Source organism: Delphinus delphis, chromosome 2, assembly GCF_949987515.2.
Source record: "Delphinus delphis chromosome 2, mDelDel1.2, whole genome shotgun sequence".
In the NCBI taxonomy this organism is placed as follows: domain Eukaryota; kingdom Metazoa; phylum Chordata; class Mammalia; order Artiodactyla; family Delphinidae; genus Delphinus; species Delphinus delphis.
In genome coordinates, this window is record NC_082684.1 from 153066246 (window position 1) to 153091864 (window position 25619).

Consider the following 25619-nt stretch of genomic DNA (forward strand, 5'->3'; position numbering starts at 1 on the left):
CTTCTCCCTCTCCTCTCTCTTTCCTCTTTATCTGAGGGGAAGCTGTGTGTGCTGTCTAGCTGGACTTGGCTGTCAGGAAGGATGGTGACCACCTCAGAGGGGATAAACTAGAGGAATTGGTCTTATCAACAATCATCACGTGAGATCTCTCTCTCTCTCTCTCTTTTTTTTTTTAAAGAAGAGTCAACTGTGAGTCTTTGGTTGGTCCAGGAATCTCACAATTCTGAGCCTGGGAGTTGGGTCAGTGGCTCCTGACACCTCATCTCCCATGTGGGTCGACCCAAAGATGCTACTTCCTTCAGGAAACCTCTTCTTCCCTCATGGGAAACAGAGCGAACAGAAGGTGATGATGGCTTCTCAGGGAGCACCCTCTCAAATCTTTGCTCTGAACGCACTCTAAATCACAACCTCCTCATAACTTCCTCTTATTTTACTCAGAGGTATTTTTCAAGCCTTCCTGTAGAACTGGGTATTTCGTTTATAACATAGCCTTGGATGTATTTACTCGCCAATCTGCCAGGGGGACGATTTGTTTTGTGATTTGCCCCGTGAAAATATCTAGAGAATAGGATCTTGTTAGTTGCTTGAAAACCACTTGTAAAGAAGAACTGGTTCGAGATGATTTGTGGGTTGTTGTTTTTTTTTGGTCCTTCCCTGTCCCTGGCCCTTCCCCCCACTTCCTCGTGGGTTAATCGTTTTGAAGGATGTTACTTGCCTACAGAGTGTACCACCCCATCTTTGGATTAAGAGAAAAGGGAAGATTATTGTTGATCCCTGAGGTCTGGGGACCCCTGTTCCATTATTGGACACTGGCAGGTGGGCAACGTCCCCACGGTAAACCAGCCGAGCTGTTGCAATGAGTCACAAAGCTGGGACGTCTGAGAAACTCATGTCACAATCAGTTGCTCCTCTCTCCCTGGTCCCATTCTTCCCTGACATTTGGAAAAATATGGTGAAGATCAGTTAACCCAAGCAATGCAGATGCTGACTATAGAAGAGCCCCAGGTACACGATCTCAGGCCCTGCTGTCGGCCTGGCAGCCCGGCCTCTTCTGTGAGCTCCTTTGACTTGGCAAAACAAAACTGAAGTGAAAACCAAAAGGCAAAGCAGGGGAAATGTGGTCGGGCTGTTTGCCTGCTGTCATTAGCAACCCACTTTCGATCCACTTACTATTTCGGACACCTGCATAGTAAAAGTGTTTGGTTATTATCATGGGGGGGTATCCTACACGCTGAAAAAAATGAGTAAGACGTGTGTGTGTGTGTGTGTGTGTGTGTGTGTGTGTGTGTGTGTGTGTGTAGGCGGCAGGAAATTCACCCCACCGAGAAGTCAGGCTCACAAGTTCGGTGCTGAGGCCAGTGAGAAAAGACAACTTCTGGATTATGTTCCGGCAGATGGAGTGGGAAACTGAAATTCCTGCCTCGGCACAATTCTCACTAATATTTATTAATTTTTTGGGCTGCATTTGGTCTTCGTTGCTGCGCGCGGGCTTTCTCTAGTTGCAGTGAGCGGGGGCTACTCTTCGTTGCGGTGCACGGGCTTCTCATTGTGGTGGCTTTTCTTTTTGCAGAGCATGGGCTCTAAGTACGCAGTCTTCAGTAGCTGTGGCACGTGGGCTTTGTTGCTCCATGGCATGTGGGATCTTCCCGGACTAGGGATTGAACCCGTGTCCCCTGCGTTGGCAGGCAGATTCTTAACAACTGCGCCACCAGGGAGGTTCCCTCTCACTGATATTTAAAAGAGAGAAAATCTCCCAACTATTGGAAAGAGGTAGCGATGCAGCCTGATGCCTTCATGGAGAAATGCCTGGGTGACTGGACGTTCGGGGAGCGTCACACCCGTGACTAAGAGGGCAGGGTGCCAGCTGGGTTTTCAGACACTTGGCTGTAGGGCAGACAAGTTATTGAACTTTGCTGAGCCTCCACTGGATTGGATGGGTGCTTTTTTTTTTGATGTGGACCGTTTTTAATGTCCTTATTGAATTTGTTACAATATTGCTCCTGTTTTTTTTATGTTTCGGTTTTTTGGCTGCGAGGCATGTGGGATCTTAGCTCCCCGACCAGGGATCAAACCCACACCCCCTGCACTGGAAGGCGCAGTCTTAACCACTGGACTGCCAGGGAAGTCCCTGGATGGGTTCTTAGACTTAAAACTCTAAGATCTGAAAAATTTTGACAATACTGTTCCCTGTTGCTATCGGGGAAACGGACACCACACAGTAAGACATGGAGATGCTTTTAAAGACAGGTTACAAACAAAATAACAATGCCACGGTGCCAACTCTTCGCTCAGCCCCTTCAGTGTGCCAGGCGTTGTACTCTGGCGATTTTGCCGGGTGGGTGTTGTGGCCTTTGTGCAGATGAGAACCTTGAGTCACTTGGTGCAGTCTCCCAGACAGTGAAAGGCAGGGAGAGTCCTCTGCCACCCAAGCCTGGTTCCTGGCATTCATCCTACACACCTGCTCTGACTCGGCATGGGTGAGCTCAGGGGCACCTGAACATGGCATCTCGAGGGGCTGAGATGCCCACAGAGGAGTCACATGACTTTTCACGCTGTCTCTGTCCCTGGTTTGTGAGACGGGAAACAAAGGGGCCACTGTTCAGCAGAAACTGCCCAGCAGAGGCAAGGATGCTCTGTGAACTGGAGTTTCACTTAGGGTCACCAGACCTGGCAAGTGAAAACCCGGGACACCCCCTTAAACCTGAATTTCAGATAAACCGCGAATACTTTGTGAGTGTAATTATATCCTGCGAAATATCTGGGACATATTTATACTAAACAGTACCCGTGGTTTACCTGAAATTCAGATGTAACTGCATCTTCTCTGGCAGCCCCAAACTCACGATATCATATCGTTGTTGTGGACTCCGCTCAGAAAGCCCACGAATCAAAATTCTTTCCATCCTTCGAGGCCCAGCCCAGATAACACGTCTTCTGCGAAGCTGTCTCCTCTCCTGGCCCCCAGCACACTGTGCCTGTCACATAGTCACAGAACAAGCCTTGCTCCTCTCTCAGACATCAGACTCGTGAGGGCAGACGCTGGTCCTTTTCCCACAGCTCCTCACTGTGGAATTCATTCATTCCACACTATGCCAACCGCAAAGCAGATGCGGATGCTGATCTCGTGGGTTTTTGTTTCGTAGGAAAGCACGGCATTATCCGGGCAGTTATGAACAGCTGCGTGAAGGGATGGGACAAAGTGCTGCAGAAGGGCTGCTCTGAGGCTGGGGTCCTGCACGGCTTCTCTGGGGGGTGGTGCTCAGGGGCCAGGATGAACAGGAGGAACCCACACGACAAGTCAAGAGAAATTTCCAGAAGACACTGAGGGGTAAGAAAATCTGGTCAGTTTGGGGAACTGAAGGCAGGCCTTTGACATGGAAGTGGGACCCAGAGGTCTTCTACGCGGTGGGTGGCATGGGACTGAGCTCCACCCCAAGTGAAGTTGGTGAGTTAGCGGTGGGTAGTGGGGGCACAATATAATCTGTTACAAGCTTTTTGGGCTGCTTGTGAGAATTACACAAAGCGAAGCACCAAGGTGGAAGAAGCGAGACCAGTCAGAGGCCATTATAGGAATTCAGGTGAGAGAGAAATGGGGGAGGCAACGTGGAAAGGGGCTCACTTGCTGTCCCACCTGTTCTGGAACTTGTCGACTCCCCCCAAGAAGTGGAGGCTGTCTCCCTTGGCTCCTGGGTGAGATTTTCCCAGCCGGCCTTGACGGATGGCAGGTGGGGAGGTGATGCTGTGTGACTTTCCCAGGCAGGTGGGGAAAGGCAGTGTGGGTTCTGCCTGCCCTGCCCTCCCCCCACCCCGCATGCTCACCCCTGGGACCCCAGTCTCACTCCGTGAAGAAGCTCACACCAGCCCATAGGGAGAGGCCTCCAGTGGAAGCCCCTGTGAAGACCTGTGGCCGCCAACCGGCCACATGGACACCAGACGAGCCACCCGCCATGCCTGGTCTGAATCCCTGACCCACAGCCTCCATGAGCACGGGAAACGTTGCTTTGAACCGTTAGACTCTGGGGTAAAATGTTGCGCAGCCATAGTCACTGGAACAAGAGGATCCTGGTTGGAACTTGGGTGGGTAGCAGGGGACCTGGAGAAAAGCTGACCCACCTGAGATGCTGAAAGGAGACAATGTTAACAAGACGTAGTCATGAAAGGGATGGAAAACGTCTCAAGTAGGAAGATAGGAGGAAAGGCCCAGATGGAACACATTTTTTTTTTTTTTTTTCCCTGTGGTACGCGGGCCTCTCACTGCAGCGGCCTCTCCCGTTTCGGAGCACAGGCTCCGGACGTGCAGGTCCAGCGGCCACAGCCCACGGGCCCAGCCGCTTCGCGGCATGTGGGATCCTCCCAGACCGGGGCACGAACCCGCGCCCCCCACATCGGCAGGCGGACTCTCAACCACTGCGCCACCAGGGAAGCCCAGAACACATTTTTAAAATCCCTCTTTACATTTTGAATGGTGCATGCATTTCAGCTCGAGAGCTTCATTCGTTCAGTTTAATAATTTGATCCCTGGTAAAATGCAGATTACTCAGGGACTGGTAAAATTTGAGTTTTTCATTCATTTATTAACATCTTAGCATGGATAAAGATTTTGAGATGAAATTTTCTTTTCAGTAAAGAAAATGGAGGGGGACTTCCCTGGTGGCTCAGTGGTTAAGACTCCACGCTCCCAATGCAGGGGGCCCGGGTACGCTCCCTGGTCAGGGAACTAGATCCCACACGCATGCTGCAACTAAGAGTTCGCATGCCGCAACTAAGGAGCCTGCAAGCCACAACTAAGGAGCCTGCAAGCCACAACTAAGGAGCCCATGAGCTGCAACTAAGGAGCTGGCGAGCCGCAACTGAGGAGCCCGCTTGCTGCAACTAAGACCTGGCACAACCAAATAAATAAATAAGTAAATTAATTAATTAAAAAAAGAATGATTAAAAAAAGAAAAGGGAGGCACCTGAGGGTCAAGTGGGGAGATGTCCCCAAGGAAGGAAAGAGAAAGAAAATTCAGGACACAAAATACAAATGATGCCTCCATAGGGCGTCAGCCCTGACTCTTTATCCTGCTGCTGTTACCGGGGAAGATGCCCACAGGTGACATGCATGTGCTTACCATGTGCCGGTCACCTCAAGCACGACCCCACTGAATCCTCACAATGAACACGGAAGGCACACAAACAGCCCTCATCAAGGCAGCTCTGAAAATGGCATGTGGCAGAGACCCCATCTGGCCCCCAACTTTGATTCTCTGCCAGCTATCATGGCTAAGCTGTGGCCAGCGGGATGGGAATGGAAATGATACACCTGCCTTCGTTTTTAATTTTTTAAAAAAATTTAAAAAAATTTTAAAGGTTTCTTAAAACATTTATTTATTTTTATTTATTTATTTTTGGCTGTGTTGGGTCTTCATTGCTGCACGTGGGCTTTCTCTAGTTGCAGTGAGCAGGGGCCACTCTTCGTTGCAGTGCGCGGGCTTCTCATTGTGGTGGCTTCTCTTGTTGCGGAGCACGGGCTCTAGGCGTGCGGGCTTGAGTCATTGTGGCTCGTGGGCTCTAGAGCGCAGGCTCAGTAGTTGTGGCACACGGGCTTAGTTGCTCCGCGGCCTGTGGGATCTTCCCGGACCAGGGCTCGAACCCGTGTCCCCTGCATTGGCAGGCGGATTCTTAACCACTGCACCACCAGGGAAGTCCCTACACCTGCCTTCCTAAAACGGGGGTGCAACTCCCTTTACAGGCTGGTGAGCAGTCTTAGGGCCTGGACCACTGACATCGGGAGTCTGTCTGTCCCCAACTGTCCTAACCCACCCTAGGTTGGCTTTGCCCAGGCTTTTACCTGGGAGAGAAATACACTTGTGTTTATGCCTCTGTTATTTTGGGTATTTGCTAATGGGAGAATTTATATTGTAACTAATGCAGGCAACAAAGGAGGTGTGAATAGAGTGGATGGAAGCTCCGAGAAGGAAAAGTTATGTGTGTAAATGTTTTATTGATCTTCCCTCCCCACATACATGCATATAAGGTCAGGAAGGTGTTTTTGAGAAAATATGGGATCCACATTCTTCTTTGCTTTTGGAGTATGTGTTTTTCTTTACTTGCGGACCTTTCTTACTAAGCGATTTTTGTTTCAGTCTAATGTTAAATGATTAAATTGAGCTAGTTAAGCCCGCGTCAACTGGAAGAATGGGGAGAGAGCGAGACCAGAGCTGTGGACCAAGGGACAGGGTAACCTGCAAGCTGGACTTCGTTCCTAGGTCTTTTATGTTCATCTGAATCTTAGTTGATTGTGGATTTTCAGCAAAACGGGGAAAAATAAAGTCCACGCATGCTGTAGTCTGGCACGGGTGAATGCTCTAGAATCTGAGAGGTGCTCTGAAGTTATCAGAGACTAATCCAAACAGACATACCCCACTGCATCCAGGCGGTGTCTTTCCCCTCCAAGAATTTTAGTTAGCCTCTATGTACGACCATATCTATTCAAAAGAGGTTTTCTAAAAAAGGAGATATATAGGAAATTATCTCTGCAATGCTGTAGTCTGTTTTTTCTTCACTTATAAATGCACACCAAAAATTTTAGTTACCACGTGAATTTTGTGTAGAGCTAATTCACTCAATATAAAAAAGGCTCTCACAAATCAAGACAAACAAAACAACAGTCAAATATAATGCAAGACGTTGATTTCACCAGTGGTCTCAGTCAATGGCCTCCCAGTATCCAGGCTCTGGGTGGTGCCCTCTGGCGCATGCTCTGCTTGGCAGGAGGACTTGCTTTGGCTGATGGGATGGGAGTGTCTGCACACACAGGGCAGAGACAGAAGGGCACTGGAGTCTCTTTTTCCTCTGTCCAATCTCTGCCGCTGTCAGGAGAGCAAGCCCGGGCCAGCCTGACTGAGGAAGGGACCCACACAAAGCAGAGCCGACTCCATCCTGCACGGCTGGCTCAAGCGACAGGACGCCACCCGCCCGGCTCAGGTAGGATCAGCAAACCACCGGAGGACCCGAAGCCTCTGGAGAAATCAACAGTTGTTTTCTAAGCCACTGAATTTTGTGGTAGTTTGTTGTTGACTAGGTCATAGCTAAACGAATGCTGATAAAAACTGAAAAAATGTAAATGGCCAGTAAATCAATCTAAAGATCTTCAATCTGATCCATAATTAAAGAAATGCAGGATTACAACAGTGAGATGGTATATCAAGTTAGTAGAAATTAAGAACGTGGTAGCACAGCTCTGGTGATGTGTGTGGGAATCAGGCACTTTCCCAGGTGGTAGATTTTAATTAATTAATTAATTTCAATTTTTAAATTTGTTTCAAAGTTAAACTCAGGACACATTGACTTCATAGGAAATCCACTGGAATGTTCTAGGCTGAACACCTGTTTCCCCTTAGTCTCCCCTAACAGAGCATGTACATGCTAACTACTTTCATTTTGCAGTCACTGCTGTCCCACCCCTACCAGTCATACCAAGACCACCTAAACTGTGTGTGTGGTATTCTGAATGTTCTTAGTTATGCCCTAATTTCAATAACTGAAAAAGACTTTCTGCCATAAGCTGTCACTTGAATTCTTTGGCTACTTTTGAAGTCCCAAGAACACTGAAATGATTCTCCTTTGGGGGGATTATTTTATAGGTATTAGTGACTAGCCCCTGGGGCTGTGCTGGTCCCAGGTGGTAGATTTGCTAAGGTATTCCAGCAACACCGAGTATGGTGGGTGTGTGGACTCGAACGCCACCTCCTCTTTATGGGATTTCCTACGCTGCAGTACCAGGAAGATTATAAACCACGTTTCCTGGGCTCCCTTCCAGCCACACTTCTGGATGTGAGTTGGATTCTGCTAACTGCAGAGCCTGGAGAGGCGCCCTGATCCTGCCAGCAGTACCACTGGTCCTCAGGCCATCCTGGTAACCGGGCGAGGAACGCCTGGAGCAGTGAACCCTGAACAAGAGGTAATCACTGCTCTGCGGTGTTTTTCATCTTGTTTCATGTGCCTCCCGGGATGCCACCCACCCTTAAGTATGCTCTGAGTCTTCCAGAGACGGGGAAGAAGGAAAAAGAGGTTTAGCTCACACCACGAGGCTGGCTGAAATGCCTGCGTCCACCCTGAGGTTGACGTTCTCAGGCCAGAAAAGGCCCCGTGGCAGCGCCTGGGTGGCTGATGAGTGTAGATATTCCCCAGCGCTCTTCTCAGGAAGCCCTTGGCCTGTCCATGTTACAAAGTCAATCACCTTTCTGGGGGTTGTTACAAATGCTTTCCCATAGGCCTTCCTCATGCAGGCCAAGCAAATCCTACTGTCACGGCTCAGGTCAAAGGCCAGGCCCCACTTCTACCTCGTTTTTCTCGAGAAACATCACATCCCTCTTTCAAATTGGGTCTTGAACCCTCCACACCCTTGCCGGCTTATGAAAGCAATTTTAACAAGTCTACAGACCGTCAAATGTAAGTTCACATTGTTATTCGCGATGGTAGAAAATGTAACACACGTGTTCCACCAACCCCACTCCCTCTAAATACCGATGTCAGTTGAGGTGTTTGCGTGGGTCCACCTGAAGCTGTCTCCTTACCCTCCCTCCGCTCTCCTGTGCGCCTGGAGCTTGGCCTCCACGGACTTCCGGTCCCCCTCCCCCACCTCCCGAAGGACCCGCTCCCTAAACCTGCTTTCAGTCGAATTTGACAAAGCTTCACTGGTTATCCCATCTACATCTCATCTTAACGAGATAAAATAACCCCAAAATGACAACATAAAGGAATAAGTGTGGACAGTCATACGATGGGGCATTAGACAGCCATTAAAGTAAAAGGTCACAGAATTCTGAAGAGTATTAGGATGTGCTTGAGATGTAAAGTTGGGGTAAACCGCACATACAGCATCATCTCAACTATGTACATTTACAAAGACTAGGAAGAAGTAAGGGTGGTCATTTCAGGGCAGCGGAATGATCGGTTTTGTTTTCTCCTTTACTTTTTTATATTTTACAATGGGCTCTATTAAAAAAAAAAAGCCTGGGCGAATAAAAGGGACATTGCTCTGTGCCGCCACCCGCTAGCGGATCTAGGAACAGCAGGCTGGATAAAGTGTTGCTCCCCCCGCCCCCCAACAGCAGAGCTCTCATTTTCTGAGTGTGAGTTTTGTGCTTTCTTTTCCATGTTGCAATCCCTTTTCTACTTTTGTCTTGTAAATACTTTCTTGTATAACTTTTTTTGGTAATGTGTGTTGGGTCCCAGCTATTTTCAAATGACAGCAATTCTTTGTATCCCTTCCGGCTTCTGCTCTGACCTCTCACGTGGATCAGCTGTGCTCTCGGAAGGACCGGCCACGGTCTCTGGACGTGGGTCATGGATGAGGCGCTGGGAACCCTGGTGAAGGTGGCAGCCAGCATCGGCGGTCAGCGCCCTTGGTCACATCAGAGCCCCGACAGCTGTGCGGGGAATGCATCTGAGGGGGCGCAGGAGGAGAACTTGGGCTGTGGCAGCAGCGGTCTGGATGTGAAGCCTGAACCAGGGAGTCACCATAAGGATGGAGCTGACCAGACTGGCCGGGCCTCCTGTAGAAGGAAGGGACCCGGGGAGGCGGGATCAAGGGCGGTGTCACAGCTCCGACAGCAGGCGCAGAATGAATGTACACAGTTTGGGGGAGGCTAGGGTTTTTTGGGTTTTTTTTTTTTTTTTTTTTACAATTTTTTACTTTATATTAGGGTATAGTTGATTTACAATGTGTTTTTTTTTTAATTTTTTATTTTAGGGGGAGGCTAGGTTTTGAGTGAGTTGAGTGTGGGGCAGCCTTGGGACATCCATGCAAAAACGTACAGCCGGCAGCAGAGGGTCAGGGCTGGAGGGACTCAATGGTCAGGGGGCAGTGAGATGAGATGGATGAGACGGGTGGAGGCACACTCGGCACAGGGACAGTGCTGAGCGGGGACAGAAGCATGTATGGGATAGGCCCTGACAGAGGCGCTCACGACAGAGACGGAAAAGGAAGGTCAGAAAGGAAAACCCAGAAGCGTGTTGTCGGAGGTGACAAGAAACGAGCTTCCGGAAGGTGGGAGTGATTGATAATTGAACTGAAAGGATCAGTAACATGAGGGCTAAAGGCACGTTACTTGATTTGGCAATTGGGTCCCGGTGACCTAAAAGCAGCAGTGAGGAAGCCAGGCGGCAGGGGCCGGCAGTGCCCATGAACTGGGAACCAAGCACAGGCTCTTCTCTAAGGAGGTCGGGATGAGAAAGGATGCTTGAGATGGAGGATAATTAGGAGGGGCTGCCCCTCTTAAGAGCCAGGGATGGAACGAGACTGGCCAGGAAAGGCACTTAGCACAGCATCCAGGACACAGCAAGTGCTCAAGAAACAGAAGTTATTGTTCACTCGTTGGCTATCTCATGATCTACAACCTTACCATGTGCCAGGCATTGTTCTGGGCCCTGTAGATATAGTCAGTGAGCAAGAGACACAAAAACCCTGGCCAAGGAGCTTACATTCTCGTGGGTGAGACAGACAACAGAGAAAATAAATAACTCAAGACAGCTGGTATATTCCACAGTGGTAAATGCTATGGAGAAAACATGAACTAAGGGAAGAAGATATAAAATGTTGAAGGAGGGAACAAAATTCTAGATCTGGTGGCCAGGGACGGGCCCCACTTTTAACACCCAAAGGAAGTGAGAAAAGTACCTATAATTAGGAAGTGAGAGAATAATACTAATGATCACCACCATTGTCATTAGCATTCTCAATATATTACTACTGCGGTAATAGGTTGTAATTATTTCATCACCACTATCTTTGCCACAATGAATGTTACTATCATCACTGCCCTCTCTGGCTCTCGAGTAGCTTTGGCAGCAGCATCCAGCAGCCCTGTCCACGCTACAGGGGCATTTTCAATGGAGACCCGTGTACTGGAGAACCAAGCATAACCCGACAGACCATCATCACGGCGAGTGTGTAAGGCAGAGGCACAGCTCGGGTGGGAACACACCTGTGTGCAGTCACTGCAAAGAAAAAGCTGCTTCACGTGTGTGTTGAGGGGAGAAGGGCAGCCCCAGACCGGTCTTTCTGTCCCACCTGCAAGTAGGGATGCACGTAACAGGCCATCCTCAGACCCAAAGGCAGGGACACGAAGACATCTCTGGAGCAACAGGAAACGGTTAACTGCAGCTGGAGAAGGTGCAGATGGAGACAGTGTGTGATTCAGAGGTCCCAGTCGTGTTTCTACCAGCACATTTATCTGGTTGTTAGGGATGAAAATCAGCCAGCACCACCTGGGAATAACAGAGAACTGGACATTCCTGCTATTTGCCCAGCCTGGCACGATGCTGAGAACGGGGGTGAGGGCGTGCGATGAGTTCTTACTAGATGACACTGAACGAGGGGACTGAGTCTTGCTTGTGATTGATGCAAACGCTTTTTTAACAGATTGACTTGGACTAATAATTATTATTTGCATATAAAGAAAAGGAAAAGATACAGGAAAAGAATCCAAATGCCTGAGGACTCATCCTTTCTTCAATCTGTTTAAGTTGCTACAAAATTTTTCAAAGTTACAATGCCGAGTGTTTCACTTCTGGACAGCCACAAGCTTCCGTGGGCAGGTGGAAGGTGGGACAGGAAATGTGACCTGTGGGACAAACCCCATTTTTCAAATGAGGTCGTGGAAAGGCTTTGTAAATATCTTCAATGCGTTTTGAGATGCCTTTATTATCCAAAGGGAGCCAATTCAGAACTTGTCATTAAAAAAATAATAACCTCAAGATTAAAACATTATAGCTCAAGGAGCAGTGCTTAGACTATAGAAACGTTTCCATTCCTTGTAAATGTCTATGTAAACAGATCCCAGCATTTCCTTCCAGGCTTTGAAGCCAAAAGTTAAACCATTGCAATGCCAATGAAAAGCCCATGAAAGAAGAAAGTATACAGGCCAATTATGTTTTACCTCTCAAGGCAATAGGAACTTGCTATATTCTAAATATTATTATCATGGCCTCACCACACACTCTTGATTATAAAACATTTCACACACATACATAACAGTATGTACACTGTATTTTCATGCTTCTCTAAGGATTCCAGACACCGACTTCATCAACATCATCTGACTCCACTGGAAGGGCAGAAAAAGTGAATCAGAGATTATGGAAAGATTCCGATCGTGCGGTGTGCAGTCATACAGCCAGGAAGACAGACGCCTCATTCCTGGGGAATCCGCCACCAAAGCGGGGAGTGCAGGAGAGGGAGGGCAGAAAACACTGGCTACTGGCCCATTTCATTGCATCTGCAAACAGATTCAAGCAGCAGGACGTGGATTACTGTGGGTTCACTGTTTTCCTCTGGAAACGCCCTCCGCTGTTGCGCTGTGGTTGAAGCACTGAAGGACGTCCGGACTCCGTGTGAGCTGCTGAGCCAGGGCGCCCGTCATGTCCAGAGAGTCCTCGAGCCCAGAGCACAGGAGGAACTTGACGCAGGCCGCGTGCTGCCCCGCGCAGGCCAGGTGCAGGGCTGGGTGGGGACAGAGGCACCCAGCTCAGTGCATCACCTACAGCAGTACTGACTGGGGAGCAGGATGCCCCTGATAAAAACACTGACTCTTTCAACTGCACAGATTTCATAGTTCCATATTCTTCCCTATGACTTTGCCTATTCTGGATCAAAACATTTTTCCTTTTAACCTGACTTGGTCACAAATGGTTTTAAAAGTAACAAAACCAATCGGAGAGAATTTGAGAGACTTGTCTAAAACAACAAAGTAAGTTAATGAGAAATAGGAGACTTTAAATAGTACAGAAGACATTTTCAAAGTTTTGTGAATTCTCTGTGTAAGTGAAAATATCACCATGAGTGAGAATGACGTAACAGAAAGAAAAACTGCTGACACATCTTCCCATTCTGGTTAGAAATTGGTGCTGAGGGTTTCTGATGTGCTGTGAGCCATGATCCTGGGTCCTGCTCCCCTGTCGTTAGGAGAAAGTTTGTGTCCTGGGACTTAGTGATCTTCCTCTGCAGCCCTGGAGTGAGTTGTGAGGCATCACAAGGTCCTACTTAACCCTTGCAAGATGGACACTGGTGCATAGAGTGCTACTGAGAAGGTTTATTCTAAAGTCCAGGTCTAAGGAATTAGCTCTGAATATATCTTTCTGAGCCCAAAATCTAAAAAATTATAGTGATTAAGGTTTTAAAATACATTCCGTAGAGAGAAGACCTATGAAGAATCTATGTAACACCTGGGGAGCTGGTGTGATCATGGATTAAGATAGAAAGTGCTTTGATGTCACATACGTTGTGTGGTTTAAAATAATCAAAACAACAACAGTAATACCAGCAGCAGTAAGGAGTAGTAGTCATCATCGTTACCATGGTAACAGCAGTAGTTCTATAGCTTTGCAAATGGAGGAGGTGCTTTTTTAAGGAAAAGTTGCTGAGCTACTAGAGGAATAATATTAAAAGTGATGATTTTAACATAGAAGTCCATTGTTTACATTGTTTACATTCAGTTTACTAATAATTTTCAAAGCACGTGTAAAATGAGGTCGTACCTGATCGATTTCTTTCGTCCTTGGCGTTGATGTCGGCACGCAAGGACAAGAGTGTCTGGATTGTGCTTACGTGTCCTTCCTGAGAGTTGAAATAAAGGTGTTACCACCGTAACAACAAAAGCAAGCCTTAAACACAAACTCTAGTGCACATTAGGTGCTTCTTCTAAAATACTCGACTGCTGAAACTCAATTTTCATATCCAAAGGAAGGCTCATCACATTACTCTCGAACTTCAGCATAAATCATTAAAGATGTAGGTGACGTTTAGTTATTAGAATACATCTGTATTATTAGAATACAGATGATCAATTTTGTAGTGGTCAGAGAGCCACTGACCACTTTGGTTGGGTTTCCCTCAGTGTAAGGAGTATAAATCTTGTGATTTACTCAGAAAGCACAATTCTAAATGTCCCAAGCAAACACACTCTTCGTTAAATCTTTAGGGGAGAAATAAACTGGAAAAGAGCGTAACCTCCCCTGGATGGGATTCTTATCATAGCTGGCATTGTCCTTTGAGAAGCAATCGATATACCTTTGTCCAGCCAGTTAGCCTGTCAGTACCTGCTGAGACTGAAACCAAGGCTGCAGGTTCAATCTTCCCACTCGCTTTTATCCCCGTGGCCATAGACCATGCTCTTAGCCCACCCTCAACTGTATACCCACGTTCTCAAAGGGGGAACACAGGCAGGGGAGTGCAGTTCACCAGAAAAATGTTTATTCCTGTTGCTAGGAAAACAAGTAAAGGCAGGTGGCCAATAATATTAAAGATAGTGGCTACTTTTCTAGCGAAAACTTTTGTGTGTCTTAAATACTTCATACATCAGAGAGCCCAGTAAATGCAATTCCCTTTTCTTAAAGAAATCTTCTGAAATCCAGTAAAAGGATAAGGAACTAGGAAGTTCATACGATGGATTTTTACGGCTTCAAATAACATTATTCCTGAAAACAAAAAAGGGCAGGAGGGAACACAGAGTCCAGACATTACATGGAGTAAAGGGCTCTTCTCAGTTTTTACCCAGAAACAAATAAAGGCAGGTTTCTATTTAAAGGGCCACAGGGCTTTAGAATCACGACCATTTTAAGAGTATGTCATGGGCAATTTCTTTCTTCCATAGAGATCGAGCAAAAGAACCACGACTACAGGGTTACTCATCAACAGAGTTAGGCAAGCCTCAGGAAGCAGGAACACTGTTCTGGAAAGAAACAAACCTTAGCTGCGTAGTGAAGTGCTGTGAGGTGGGTGGAGGCTGCTCTCACATCTACGTTGATGCCAAGCTCAGAGACCAAGAATTGGACGGCCTCATTCTGCCCAGTGACTGCTGCCCGGTGGATGGCCTGGGCCCCCAGGGAGTCCTCAGCAGAAACACAAGCCTAGAGGTTGGGAGAGACATGAACAAAAGTAAGGAGCAGAGATACCTGGGTCCATGGACTTCTGACATTTTGGCAAAACTCTGTGGTCTATGTACATTTTCCTGGGCACATGATACATACAAAGCTTTTGTCAGATTCTCAAAGGATGCTCTAACCAAAAAAAATGGTTAAGATTCAACGCTGTAGGCTAAAGTGCCAAACAAATAGAGTTACTGGGGAGAGCCCGTTATTATTATTACGAAACAACTACTATTTATTGAATACTTATTTTGCTAACTGCTTTATGTACATTATGTTATGTAATCCTTATAGTAACCCTGTTTTACAAATGGAAACACTGCTGCTTAAAGAGGTAAAGGGGACCTCAGAGGGGGGGATGTGGCAGAGCTGAGATTTGAACCCATGATCTGAACAACAATGCTTCCTGTTTATCCCATGATCTAAAACGTGTAGGAAGAACTAAAGGGATAAAACCAAACCATTTCTATACCTTGTGTTTTTCGAGGAGCAGCCTGGCTACGTCGATGTGTCCACACTGGATGGCGTCCATGAAGGGCGTGAGGCCACACTTGTCTCTGCAGTCCGGTTCATACTGGCACCTAGAGCCCAAACACAAAGTAACAGCTGGGAACAGTCACTGCTTCAAACCCAACGGTGCTGACTCCTGACCACCTGCCTTATAGATGATCCGTGAGAATTGGAGTGCTTGCCCTCCTTCCCCACCTCAGTATCTGTACCGAGCTCTTCGAGAGCAGGTTGGTTTCCCCAGCAAACCTTCTCCTCCTCTAAGCTTCTTGTCACATTTTAGGGACCATGATCTCTCCAGCTTCTCATGCAGAACCTTGAAGTCACCCCTCATCCCTCATAGCCAATCTATTACCAAAACCTCTCAATTCTACATCCAAAATATTAAACAAACCTGTATCCTTGTCTCCATCTTTGTCTTCACCCCTTAAGACCAAGTCAACAGGGACCTCCCTGGTGGCGCAGTGGTTAGGAATCCGCCTGCCAAGGCAGGGGACACGGGTGCGAGCCCTGGTCTGGGAAGATCCCACCTGCCACGGAGCAACTAAGCCTGTGTGCCACAACTACTGAAGCCCGTGTGCCACAACTACCGAAGCCTGTGCGCCTAGAGCCCATGCTCCACAACAAGAGAAGCCACCGCAATGAGAAGCCCACGCAAGAGGGATATATGTATATGTATAGCTGATTCACTGTGTTATAAAGCAGAAACTAACACACCATTGTAAAGCAATTATACTCCAATAAAGATGTTAAAAAAAAAAAAAAGCCCTCACCCCACAACTAAGAATAGCCCCTGCTTGCTGCAACTAGAGAAAAGCCCATGTGCAGCAACCGAGACCCAGTGCAGCCGGGAAAAAGAAAACAAAAGACCAAGTCAACACGCAACAGCCTCCTACCCATTTTTCTCTCTTTGGTTCTGGCCCAGCCATTCTGTTCTCACCACTAACAGAGTAATCTTTTCACCATGTAATTTGGGTACAGCCTCTCCTGGTTAAAAGCTTTAACTACTTCCCAACCACAAAGGACAAAGCCTAAAACCTCAACATGACCTCCCACGGTCAGGATTATGTGGCATCCACTCACTTCTCCGGGATCCTCTGGCCCCTCCTCCCTGTGCTTAAGGCGACCCCCCTTCTGTCCAGTCCCACTTTCTTCTCGGTCCCACAGCCTATTTGTCCTCCTTCTGTTCCTATTGCTTCATGGTCCTACCTCCTTTCATTCCTACCCGTCTTCCCTTCTCCCCAGTCCTCCCTTCTTCCGTTCCTACCTTCCTCATGGTCACACCTGTCTCCCCTTCCTCTCGGCCCTACCTCTCACCTGTCCCATCTTCTTCTGTTCCTACCTTCAACGGTCCTGCCTGTCCCACCTCCTTCTGCTCCCCAGGGTGCCAGGCTCTTTGCTGCCTTTGCACTTGCTGGTCCCCTCTGCTTGGAACATCCTAGTGCCATTCTTCACCTGGCCACTCCAAGGCATCCTTCAAATCTCAGCTTCAGGAGGACCTCAGAGGCCCATCTTCTCCCCCAGATCTACAGGACGACCCCTGCTCCCACAAAGCATTGTGGACTTTCCCTTTGTAGTATCATCACCATTTGAAATTTTATGACATTTCTGTGATTGTGTGTCTATACTTGGCTTCCACACTAGCCTGAAGGCTGTTAGGGAAAGAACGGTGTTAACTGCTTATCACCCAGTGCTTAACACACACAGGAAGTGCTTAGAAAACATCTGTTGAATGAAGGAAGGAGTATTTATGACTGCAGGTATACAGTCCCAACGCGTAGGAGGCAAGCCCTACACAGTGATGCTTTCGGGGCACTACATGAGGCCTCCTCCTCTTCACTCATCGTCTCCTAGGTAACCACTTCCATCCTATGGATTCAATCGTCACTTCCATGTTGACGAGGCCCCCTCCTGTATCTCAGCCCACACCTCTCTTCTGGGCTAAAATCTGTGTCTAACTGCCCGCTGGATGTCTCTGCCTGGGTGTCTCACAGGTACATGTGACTCAACATGCCCAAAAGTGACACTGCCAGCTTCTCCCCAAGCCTGCCCCTCCTCCCCAGGTGTCATCTACCTCGGCAGGTGGCACCAGCACAGCACCAGCTGCTTAAACAAGACACCTGGCCATTTTCCTGGACTCGTCCTTCTCCCTCATTCCGTTTGTCCCTTTATTCACCGAGATCTGGTGATTCTACCTCTCAAGTGTCTCCAGACCTTTCTCTTCACCCTATAGTCAGCATCGTGGTCCAGCCACCACCATCTCTCCTGTTCAACTGCAACAGCCGCCGGACTGCGTTCACAGCACCCACGCTTGCTCCCCCTCCAATCCATTCTGTTTTGCAACCGGGGGATCTTTGAAAAATGAAAATCTCTTATTATTCAGTGGTATCTTATACGCTTAGCACAAGATCTGGAATCCTCAGGTGGTGCCCAGTGTCCCACTGGCCCTGAATCGCCCTTCCTCTGCAGCCTCCCCGTCACTCTTGGGACACAGCAAGTGCCTATCTTCTTTTGGTCTCTTCCATGCACTGTGTTTGTCCCTGGCCCTGAGCATTCACGGTACTGTCACCTCTGCCTGGAATGCCCCCTCCACCCTGCCCCCATTTTCAGCCTCTTCCAGGTCATAGCATCAGTGTCACTGGGGCCAAGATCCCTCACCCCTAGGCCACGTCCCATGCTGTTGTGGGGACCTCGCAATTCCCTGTAATGCTCATCAGACTCACACGACATGGGCAGCGTCTATCTTCCCTGCCCGTCTGTGAGTTCCATGGGTTGGGGGGGAAACCGCATTATCTTGTTGCTGTGGTAGCCCCTGTGCCTGGTACAGTGAGTGCTGAGTGAGCATATGAATGTCTGTTGAATGAACAGATAAAAGGCCAATGTTTCCCCAGGTTTGTCAGCTATTTTTGTTTCACCTTCTTTATCTGCTTAAGTCCTTTGTTCATGTCTGTTTTGGTACCTTAGATTCTTTATGAACATTTTGTCTGAGCTCTGATATTATGCAGCACTGATATTAACTGTCAATTAGCAAATATTTTCCTTAATCTGCTGTTCTGTTCTTACCTCTGAAGAAGCACCTCTACTGCCTCTGAACAGCCATGCATTGCTGGGTGGAGAGAGTTGAGAATGAGAGCTTTTCAGCACAAAACCAAAATGCTTCTTCCCTCCTGGCACCTCTCTGTGCCCCATCCCTCTAGCTGTAACTTCCAGGAAAGAGTATTAAGTTAGGTACACTGCCACCGCCCCAGAAAAAGACAAATTTAGCTCGATGAGTGGTAAAGGGTGATGTTTTCACTTAACAGGTACAAGGCTCACACTTGATTATCTTGTCTTTATGAGACTCTGATGGCAAACATTCAATCTTAAACCTGCCTCCTCACTTTCGTGCTACAAATCCCTAGGACCAGTCAGTTTTTTCCCAAGAAATGTAAAACATTTTAAGAGTAATCCATGACAAAATAACCAGGAATTTAATTCTCCTGCTAGAAATAACTATCCTCTATAATAAAGATTTCGAGGGAGTTCCCTGGTGGCCTAGTGGTTAGGATTGCGAGCTTTCTCTGCTCTAACCCGGGTTCAATCCCTGGTCAGAGAACTGAGATCCCACAAGCCACACGGCGTGGCCAAAAAAAAAAAAAAAAAAAAAAAAAAAAAGATTTTGACTACCTACTCTCCACTATTTTGTGTGAATGACTGGGCACTGACTGTTTCTCCACAAGAGCAGGGTAGTTTGTCAAACAATTCATGAGCAGAGAAGTTTTTCCACTCATGTGCAAAGTTTTATAAAGGATTCTTTAGTCCCTAACTGTGGCCAGAATAACTGTGTGCCTATCTCCTCAATTACATCATGTCACAGGCATTGATTTCAGAGAAACCTAAAAGCCCTGTATTCTAATTCAATGTGCTATCCAGAGGGCTAAAGATTATGTTCTAAATGTCTTGACCTGGACTCTTGGTCTGCTTAGTGCCCCTTTTGTCTTATACCGTGGTGCTTTTGCTTTCAACTAAGATAATCTACAAATAAACAGTTCAGAGTTAAGGATAATTACTCCAAACAATGAAAATGGTAGTCCAGATTTATATTCAACATTGTCACTAGGTAAGTCACATCCATTGAGCCCTGGTATTTAATTATAAGCACCTATATTTATTTAAATGGACAGTACCATAGTAGGTATTACTGAAGATAAAAGGAAATAGTCCCCTTTCCTTTTGCTTTTAATAATAATAATGTCAAAATGGTTGTGAAAATAGCAGCTGTAGCTGTCCCGTGCTCACTGCGTGTGGAGCACTGCACAGAGGGCCTTGCATGTGCCTTAATCCCTACGACCTTGTGATATGGGCATCATCATTATCATTATTTTGTGGCTGAGGAAACCTGCTCAAGAGACTAAGTTCCTTGCCCAAGGTCAAAGACTTAGTAAGGAACAGAACCAGCCTACCATCTAACTGGGGAGGAGAAGACAAATGTATGTGAAAAGTCACCTAAAACAAGAAAGAAGAGCATGTTAAGGGCCCGGTGACACTGGTTTTAGAAACTAAGTGTTTGCCAAAATACCCCAAAGCTGCTCGTATTCCTTGCCATTTCCCCAACCCCTCGCTCCCTGGTGGGTGGCATCCCGCACAGCTCCAGGTCATACCTGCCGTGTGCAGCGGGGTTCTCCCAATCTTGCTCTCTGTCTTCCAGGCAGCTGGGCAAACAGCGAGCAGGTACTGGAGGATCAGAGGGTCGCCTTCTCGGCTGGCAATGTGGAAACTGTTCCAGCCATCTTTGTTCTTCAGCAGTGGATTGGCGCCATGCTCCACGAGGTCCTGGACCACCTCAAGATTCCTCCTTGTGCAAGCCATCATCAGAGGAGTCCTAAGATTAATCGGGACAAGCTGTCAGACGGAAGGGCAGCTGAGGCATTAGAAGCGCTCGACCAGGGCTTCAGAAAAACGCACACCCTTGGCAGAGATGGAAGACCTAGAGGACTCGAGAGTCTGGGAAGCAGGAAAACAGCTTTGGCTGGCAACTTCCCTGCCTGTCGTGAGGGCCCTGGGAGAATTAACAAGGGGAAAGTGATTGTGACGTGGGTGCCCCTACAGGTGGGGAATACTGAGGAGGCAAAGTTGTTTCTGAACTAGTTTTTAGTATGGCACTGAATTGGAATAGAACTAGTCAAAATCACAGTTTGTGCTTAATATTTGCATAAGAGGTACTCTGCTGGACTTATCCCATTCACCTCAATCAGTAACCGATAATTAAACGGTTCTGAAACGGAGTTAAAACAGAGCAGATGACAAAGTGCCTTGCCGTAAGGAGCCTACATTGGTGGAGCAAATGAAACGGCGTGATTACAATAAGGTTCTGAACTGATGTGTGTCCACAACTATGGGACAGTGAACTACATCACTATCAACTCCTCTTCTCCCACATCAGTGATTTTGTGCTTCTGCCTTCTCATCTGCTATGACTCTGGGAAGCAGGGGCAGGTCTTGTTTACCTCCTGTCCCAGGGGCTGGCCCAGCTGAAGCGCAACGTAACTACATGGGTCTCAGCCAGGATCTGTCCTCTGAGACTGCTTTGACATTACTTAATTACCAACACTATTTTGATTTTTTATTTTTGGTAATGTAGTAATGATAGTGAATGAGAAATCAAGAGGGAGACACCCAGATAAATGAAGGCTGGAATCTTCAAGAGTGCTTCACAGAGGGAATGAATCCAGGTAAGGGACTTGAGAAAGCCAGCAAGGTGAGAACAGGCAAAAATGTCTCACTGTAACTGCACCTCCCAAGCACACAATCAAATGAAACGTGCCCTTTTAACGGTTGTTTGGGAAGACTGTTTCCTTACCCATAGAACTGGATAAGCATAAGAAAATCAGTTTTGTGCTTAGTCACAGCCAAAGTGCAAACCTCAAAAAGTCACCAGGTCTACGCCCCCCGCCCCCCCATGCCAGTGGGCAAGATGCACTTTGTCTAGCTATCTGGCTGTCTGATGTGTTCCTTATTTATATCAGATCAGGAATCCCTTGTGGATTCATTCAGGAACTTCATTATGTTATGAATCTTCAGATGTTCATAACCTCTAAGGAGGTGGACAGACATAGTACTAAAAACGATGTGGATCTAACACAATGCAATTACTTTGTGTGATGGTTACAGGTGAGCATCGTTGACTGTGGAGGTGGTCATGCAAGGCTACACGTGATAAAATCACACAGAGTACCCCCCCACACACACATGTGTACGTATAACTGGTGAAATCCGAGTAAGTATACTGATTGTAGCAATTGCAGTTCCTTCTTCTTGTTACCTTACTGTGGCTGTTAACATGTTAACTTTGGGGGAAGATGGGGGAAAGGTGCATGGGACTTCTCCCATGTCTTTGCAAATTTCTGAGAACCTATAACTACGAATTTCAAAGTATAAAGTTAAAACAATGTCACTGGTGAAGTAATCATTTAGCTACATGTTCCTAGAAGAACATCCCGCCCTGGGGCTCATGCTATACGTAGGACATATAGACAATTTGTAGTTTGCTTATACTCTATCTGATCATGTACTTTACTGTTCTCTGCTCTATCATGGGAGGCAGTCTGGAACAGAAGATCGGAGCAGTTAACCCCATAAGGGTAGCAACCATGTTCTGCTCAATAGGGGAAGGCTGAGGGGCTATGGCGTGGAGGCCGACCAAGGAGCGGGAATCTACGATTCTGCGGGGAATGGTGAGGGTCTCTCCGCAAGTTCCGCCACCTACCAGTCGGCCTTCTTCAGGCAGTCGACCGCGGCCCCTCGGCCCAGCAGATACCGCACGCAGTCCCGGTGGCCCATGGAGGCAGCCTCGTGCAGAGGCCGCTTGTAGTCTCGGTTGGCAGCCTCGATGTCCAGGTCCCAGGCCTCGACCAGATAGGCCAGGATTTCCCGGCGGCCGTGGCGCGCGGCGCAATGCAGAAGGGTGTCCCTGGCCGGCCCCGCGCAGCCGGCGCGCCCCGCAGCCCGCAGCTCCTCCCGCAGGGCACACAGCCGGCCTTCCTGCACCAGCCGGCACAGCCGCCTTGGGTCCGCGGGCGCTGCCATGGCCCCTGGCTCCGCTCCTGGTCCGCCCCCGCCCCCCAAGGGCCCTCCCCGACCCTTCCCCCGGACGCCCCCGGCCTCGCCCTGCCGGCTCGGCCCCGGGCGGGCGCTCAGGTCTCCGGCTGACCACGCGCCCCGCTGGCCGCCGCGAACGCACGCTCGGAGGCTGCAGCCCGCGCTGGTTTCACTTTCCGGCGAAACATTAGGTGAACCGCGGGACCGCCGCTGCCGGTCCCGGTCACAAGCAGAGCGGACCCGCGGGGACGGGGTGGGGCCCGCGCGTCCCCGCCCACCGCAGCCTGCCCCGCCCACAGCATCGGCCCCGCCCCACCCCGACTGCCGCAACCCCTCAGTGGGTCCCCGAGCTCGGAGGAACTCTGGGAAAGTTTCTGTTCGCCTCTTCCGCCCTAGCGGAAGCACGGACGGGGCGGAGCCCGCTAGCGGTAGCCACCCCTTCTCCGGGTGCGCGTTGCGATTGGCCGCCAGAGAAGTCCGTAAGCACGCCCCCTCCGCACGCGCGTTTCAATTGGCCAGGGGCGCATTCCGTCAGCGCCGGCGGCGGGCTCTTCCCTGGGCTGCGGCGGGGGCGGAGCTGGTGGAGGAAGTCCGCGGCCTTCTCGGGCTCGCGCTGCCCGGGGGATGCTGGGACTGGGTGTCCGGGCGGCTCTGGCCCGGAGGCGGCGGCGGTGGCGGTGGCGGCGGCGGCGGGACCCCGGGTGTGGAGCGCCATAGTGCGTGAGGCCGACGGCGTGGAAGGGGGCGCGGGCGGGCCCAGTCGTGTGGATGCTGAACCTTTGGGTTCCTCAGCGGGTCCCGCCTCAGGGGGTCCGCGGGGGACTGGGGGCCGGGCGCGGACGCAGAGGGGCGCGGGCCGGCGGTGAGGGGCGCGGCGGGGCGCGCGCGCTGGAGGCCGAGGCGCCCTGGGACGCGGGGGCGCGGCGCTGCTCGGCGGTGTGGGAGTCGCGGAGACGTGGCCTCCGCTGGGGGCAGCCAGCGTTTCCTTTCCTTCTGCTCTGCTGTTTTGACCTTGGGCGAGTCATTTTATGGTATCCTTCTGCCTCTTTCGTTTGCAGTCGCCCTCCCCCTAACCTGAGTATTAAGAAAATTAAGGTGATGTGGGAGGGCCTTGAGCGGGTGGAGGGTACTTGAGGTCTGAGCAAGCTGTGTGGGGTGACGGGAGACGTGAGGGTAGGTGTTGAGTTCTTTACCCGATCTTCCTGGATGCTCGTCATTTAACCTTCCTGGTGTTTTCGGTTCCTTTAGAGATAAAATGGGAGCAGCTGCTATTTGCCAGGCCTGGAGACAATTCTGCTTTACATCTTGTATTGTACTCTGGTTTACAAACCACTTTACATTAATTATCTCATCCGCAAACAACCCTGTAAGGAAGGCATCATGACAGGTGGGGAAATTGAGACCTAAAGAAGTTAGCGATTTTCCCACGGGAGTACAGCTAATAAAGACCTCTGGAAGGAAGGGTGGTAGCCCCTGGTGAGGGTCTGCTAGTGCTTGGCACTCTGCTCAAATAAATTAAGGGAGATAAAATGAAAAAAGACCTCAAAACAAGCTCATTTTACTTGTGAGCGGATTGAATTTGGTTAACTGAGTGTAATATGGATAATCATCAGAGATAGAACCAAGTCCAGTATCAGCTTTGCCAAAGTTATTGTCCCCTTGTATTTTGCCACTTCCAAAAGAAAGGAAGGTGTAAAAGTGCTTTGAAGTGCATCAAGTCTTAGGACATGCCAAGCATTGGTCTTAGTGCAGCTGTTGGTGTTGGTGCAAATGGAAGTTGAGGTATCCGGTAGTTTCACACTTCTTGTTGTTAATCCCCCTCCACATCCTCATTGCCAGTGACTCCACCTTCTCTTGCCTTACGCCTCCAGCTTCCTTGCTTTTAAAAACAAAACGTTTGCAGTATAGGATAGTATTTTAAATGCAGATGATTGGTTATTTAACTGGTATCCCACATGCAGTTCTGCACCTCCTACCTTCTTTAGGAGCTTATTTTGGTCTGCGTCCCCCTTGAGATAACTAGATGACAATGTATGTTAACCTGTCCACAGCCCCTGTGGTTCTCTGGAGTAAAAGTTTGGTGTAGAGGGGACAGATCTTGACAGTAAGCTAATGGATGGAGCTATACTGGGGTCTTAAGGTTTCCCAGTTGGTCTGCTCATTCCTTTTTGTGCAGGTGTTTGGAATTTGTGGTGTGCCCTGTAGTGACTCATTTCGCATGTGGCTTTCATTGGCATTGTGATTTGCTGCTTGGCTGTCCTCTTTCCTTTATCTTTTGTTGTGTTTCGTGGTTCCGGTGTCGTGATCATTTGACATGTTTTGTGACCTGTGAGTGTGTGAACACCAAACTTGGTATTGGACTTAGAACTCTCATTTCAGATTTGTTGTCATCATCTTTCTCTGCTTGTCATTCCCCTCTATCCTTCCTAGGCTGATTTTATTCGAAGATTGAATGTGAATTCTGTCTTTGCCCATCTGTCAGTGGAATCATCTGCTCTTAGAGCATCTCACCAAAGCGTCTTGAATCTTATGTCTCCAGTTGTCACTCACAGACGTTTGAGGACAAGTCTCATATCTCAGAGTACCTCCCGGAGCTTAACCTGGCATGCTACAGATAATTTTAAAACAGAACAAACAGCCATTTTCAAAACTGAAAGCTTTCATTTTCCGTTCATTCCCGGAAGAAGTGATTAAAACGAAAACACGATTTCTCCTTTACTCTTTAACGTGGTTAATGATGTGATCATTGAGCTCTGGCTAGAAACGTCAGTTACCTGTTTTGTTTTTTCTCTTCCAGTCTCACCAGTCCAAAAAAACTTGTTAGGCTTCACTTTCCCCTTCTCCCTATTTTTGCTGCTGTTGCCCTTAGGCCTTGACCACCTCTTGCCTTGGTTGGTAAAGTGACTTTCTGCCTTGTTTTCTTGACAGTCTGCATGTTTACTCATCCTCTGCCTGCCTCCAGAGTTACCATTCTAATGTGTAAATTTGGTTGGTCATTGACCCTGCTTAGAAAAGCGAGATGATTCGCCGAGTTGCCTACATGATAAAGTCTAAATTCCTTGGCATTATATTTAAGGACATTTATCCTCTGTGTTTCCAAATTCTTTTCCATCCTTTTCCACAAT

At 48.5% G+C, this 25619-nt stretch overlaps 2 protein-coding genes across 4 annotated transcripts in view; one reads left to right on the forward strand and one right to left on the reverse strand.

Moving 5' to 3' along the window:
* Positions 1-3087: 3087 nt before the first annotated feature.
* ANKRD16 (ankyrin repeat domain 16) lies at positions 3088-22500 on the reverse strand. 3 transcript variants are annotated; one of them, XM_060005997.1, is made up of 8 exons: positions 22163-22500; positions 20058-20278; positions 18481-18523; positions 15383-15491; positions 14731-14892; positions 13522-13600; positions 10971-11149; positions 3088-3321 (listed from the first exon to the last, which is right to left on the reverse strand). In XM_060005997.1, the coding sequence occupies exons 1-8, from the start codon at positions 22480-22482 to the stop codon at positions 3088-3090; spliced, it is 1347 nt and encodes a 448-aa protein (XP_059861980.1). In that variant the 5' UTR covers positions 22483-22500. The 3 variants fall into 3 exon arrangements, with proteins under 3 accessions (XP_059861980.1, XP_059861978.1, XP_059861979.1); XM_060005995.1 differs by lacking the exons at positions 3088-3321; positions 10971-11149; positions 18481-18523 and adding exons at positions 11301-12487; positions 18141-18270; XM_060005996.1 differs by lacking the exons at positions 3088-3321; positions 10971-11149 and adding an exon at positions 11302-12487.
* A 616-nt stretch (positions 22501-23116) lies between these two features.
* FBH1 (F-box DNA helicase 1) overlaps positions 23117-25619 on the forward strand; it is a 45093-nt gene continuing 42590 nt past the window's right edge. Inside the window, exon 1 of the mRNA XM_060005998.1 lies at positions 23117-23210. Within this exon, the coding sequence (XP_059861981.1) occupies position 23210 (1 nt within the window). The 5' untranslated portion in view covers positions 23117-23209. The remainder of the gene's footprint in view (positions 23211-25619) is intronic.

Bases quoted from the DNA above. Each gene is read 5' to 3' on its own strand.
- ANKRD16 (XM_060005997.1), bottom strand. From the start codon at position 22,482: ATGGCAGCGCCCGCGGACCCAAGGCGGCTGTGCCGGCTGGTGCAGGAA. The intron at 18,524-20,057 runs GTATGACCTGGA...CTCTCCACCCAG, and splicing joins AACCCCGCTGCACACGGCAG to CAATGCATGGCTGTTCAGAG. The intron at 15,492-18,480 runs GTAAGAACAGAA...TTTGGGCTCTAG, and splicing joins GTAGAGGTGCTTCTTCAGAG to GTGCCAGTATGAACCGGACT.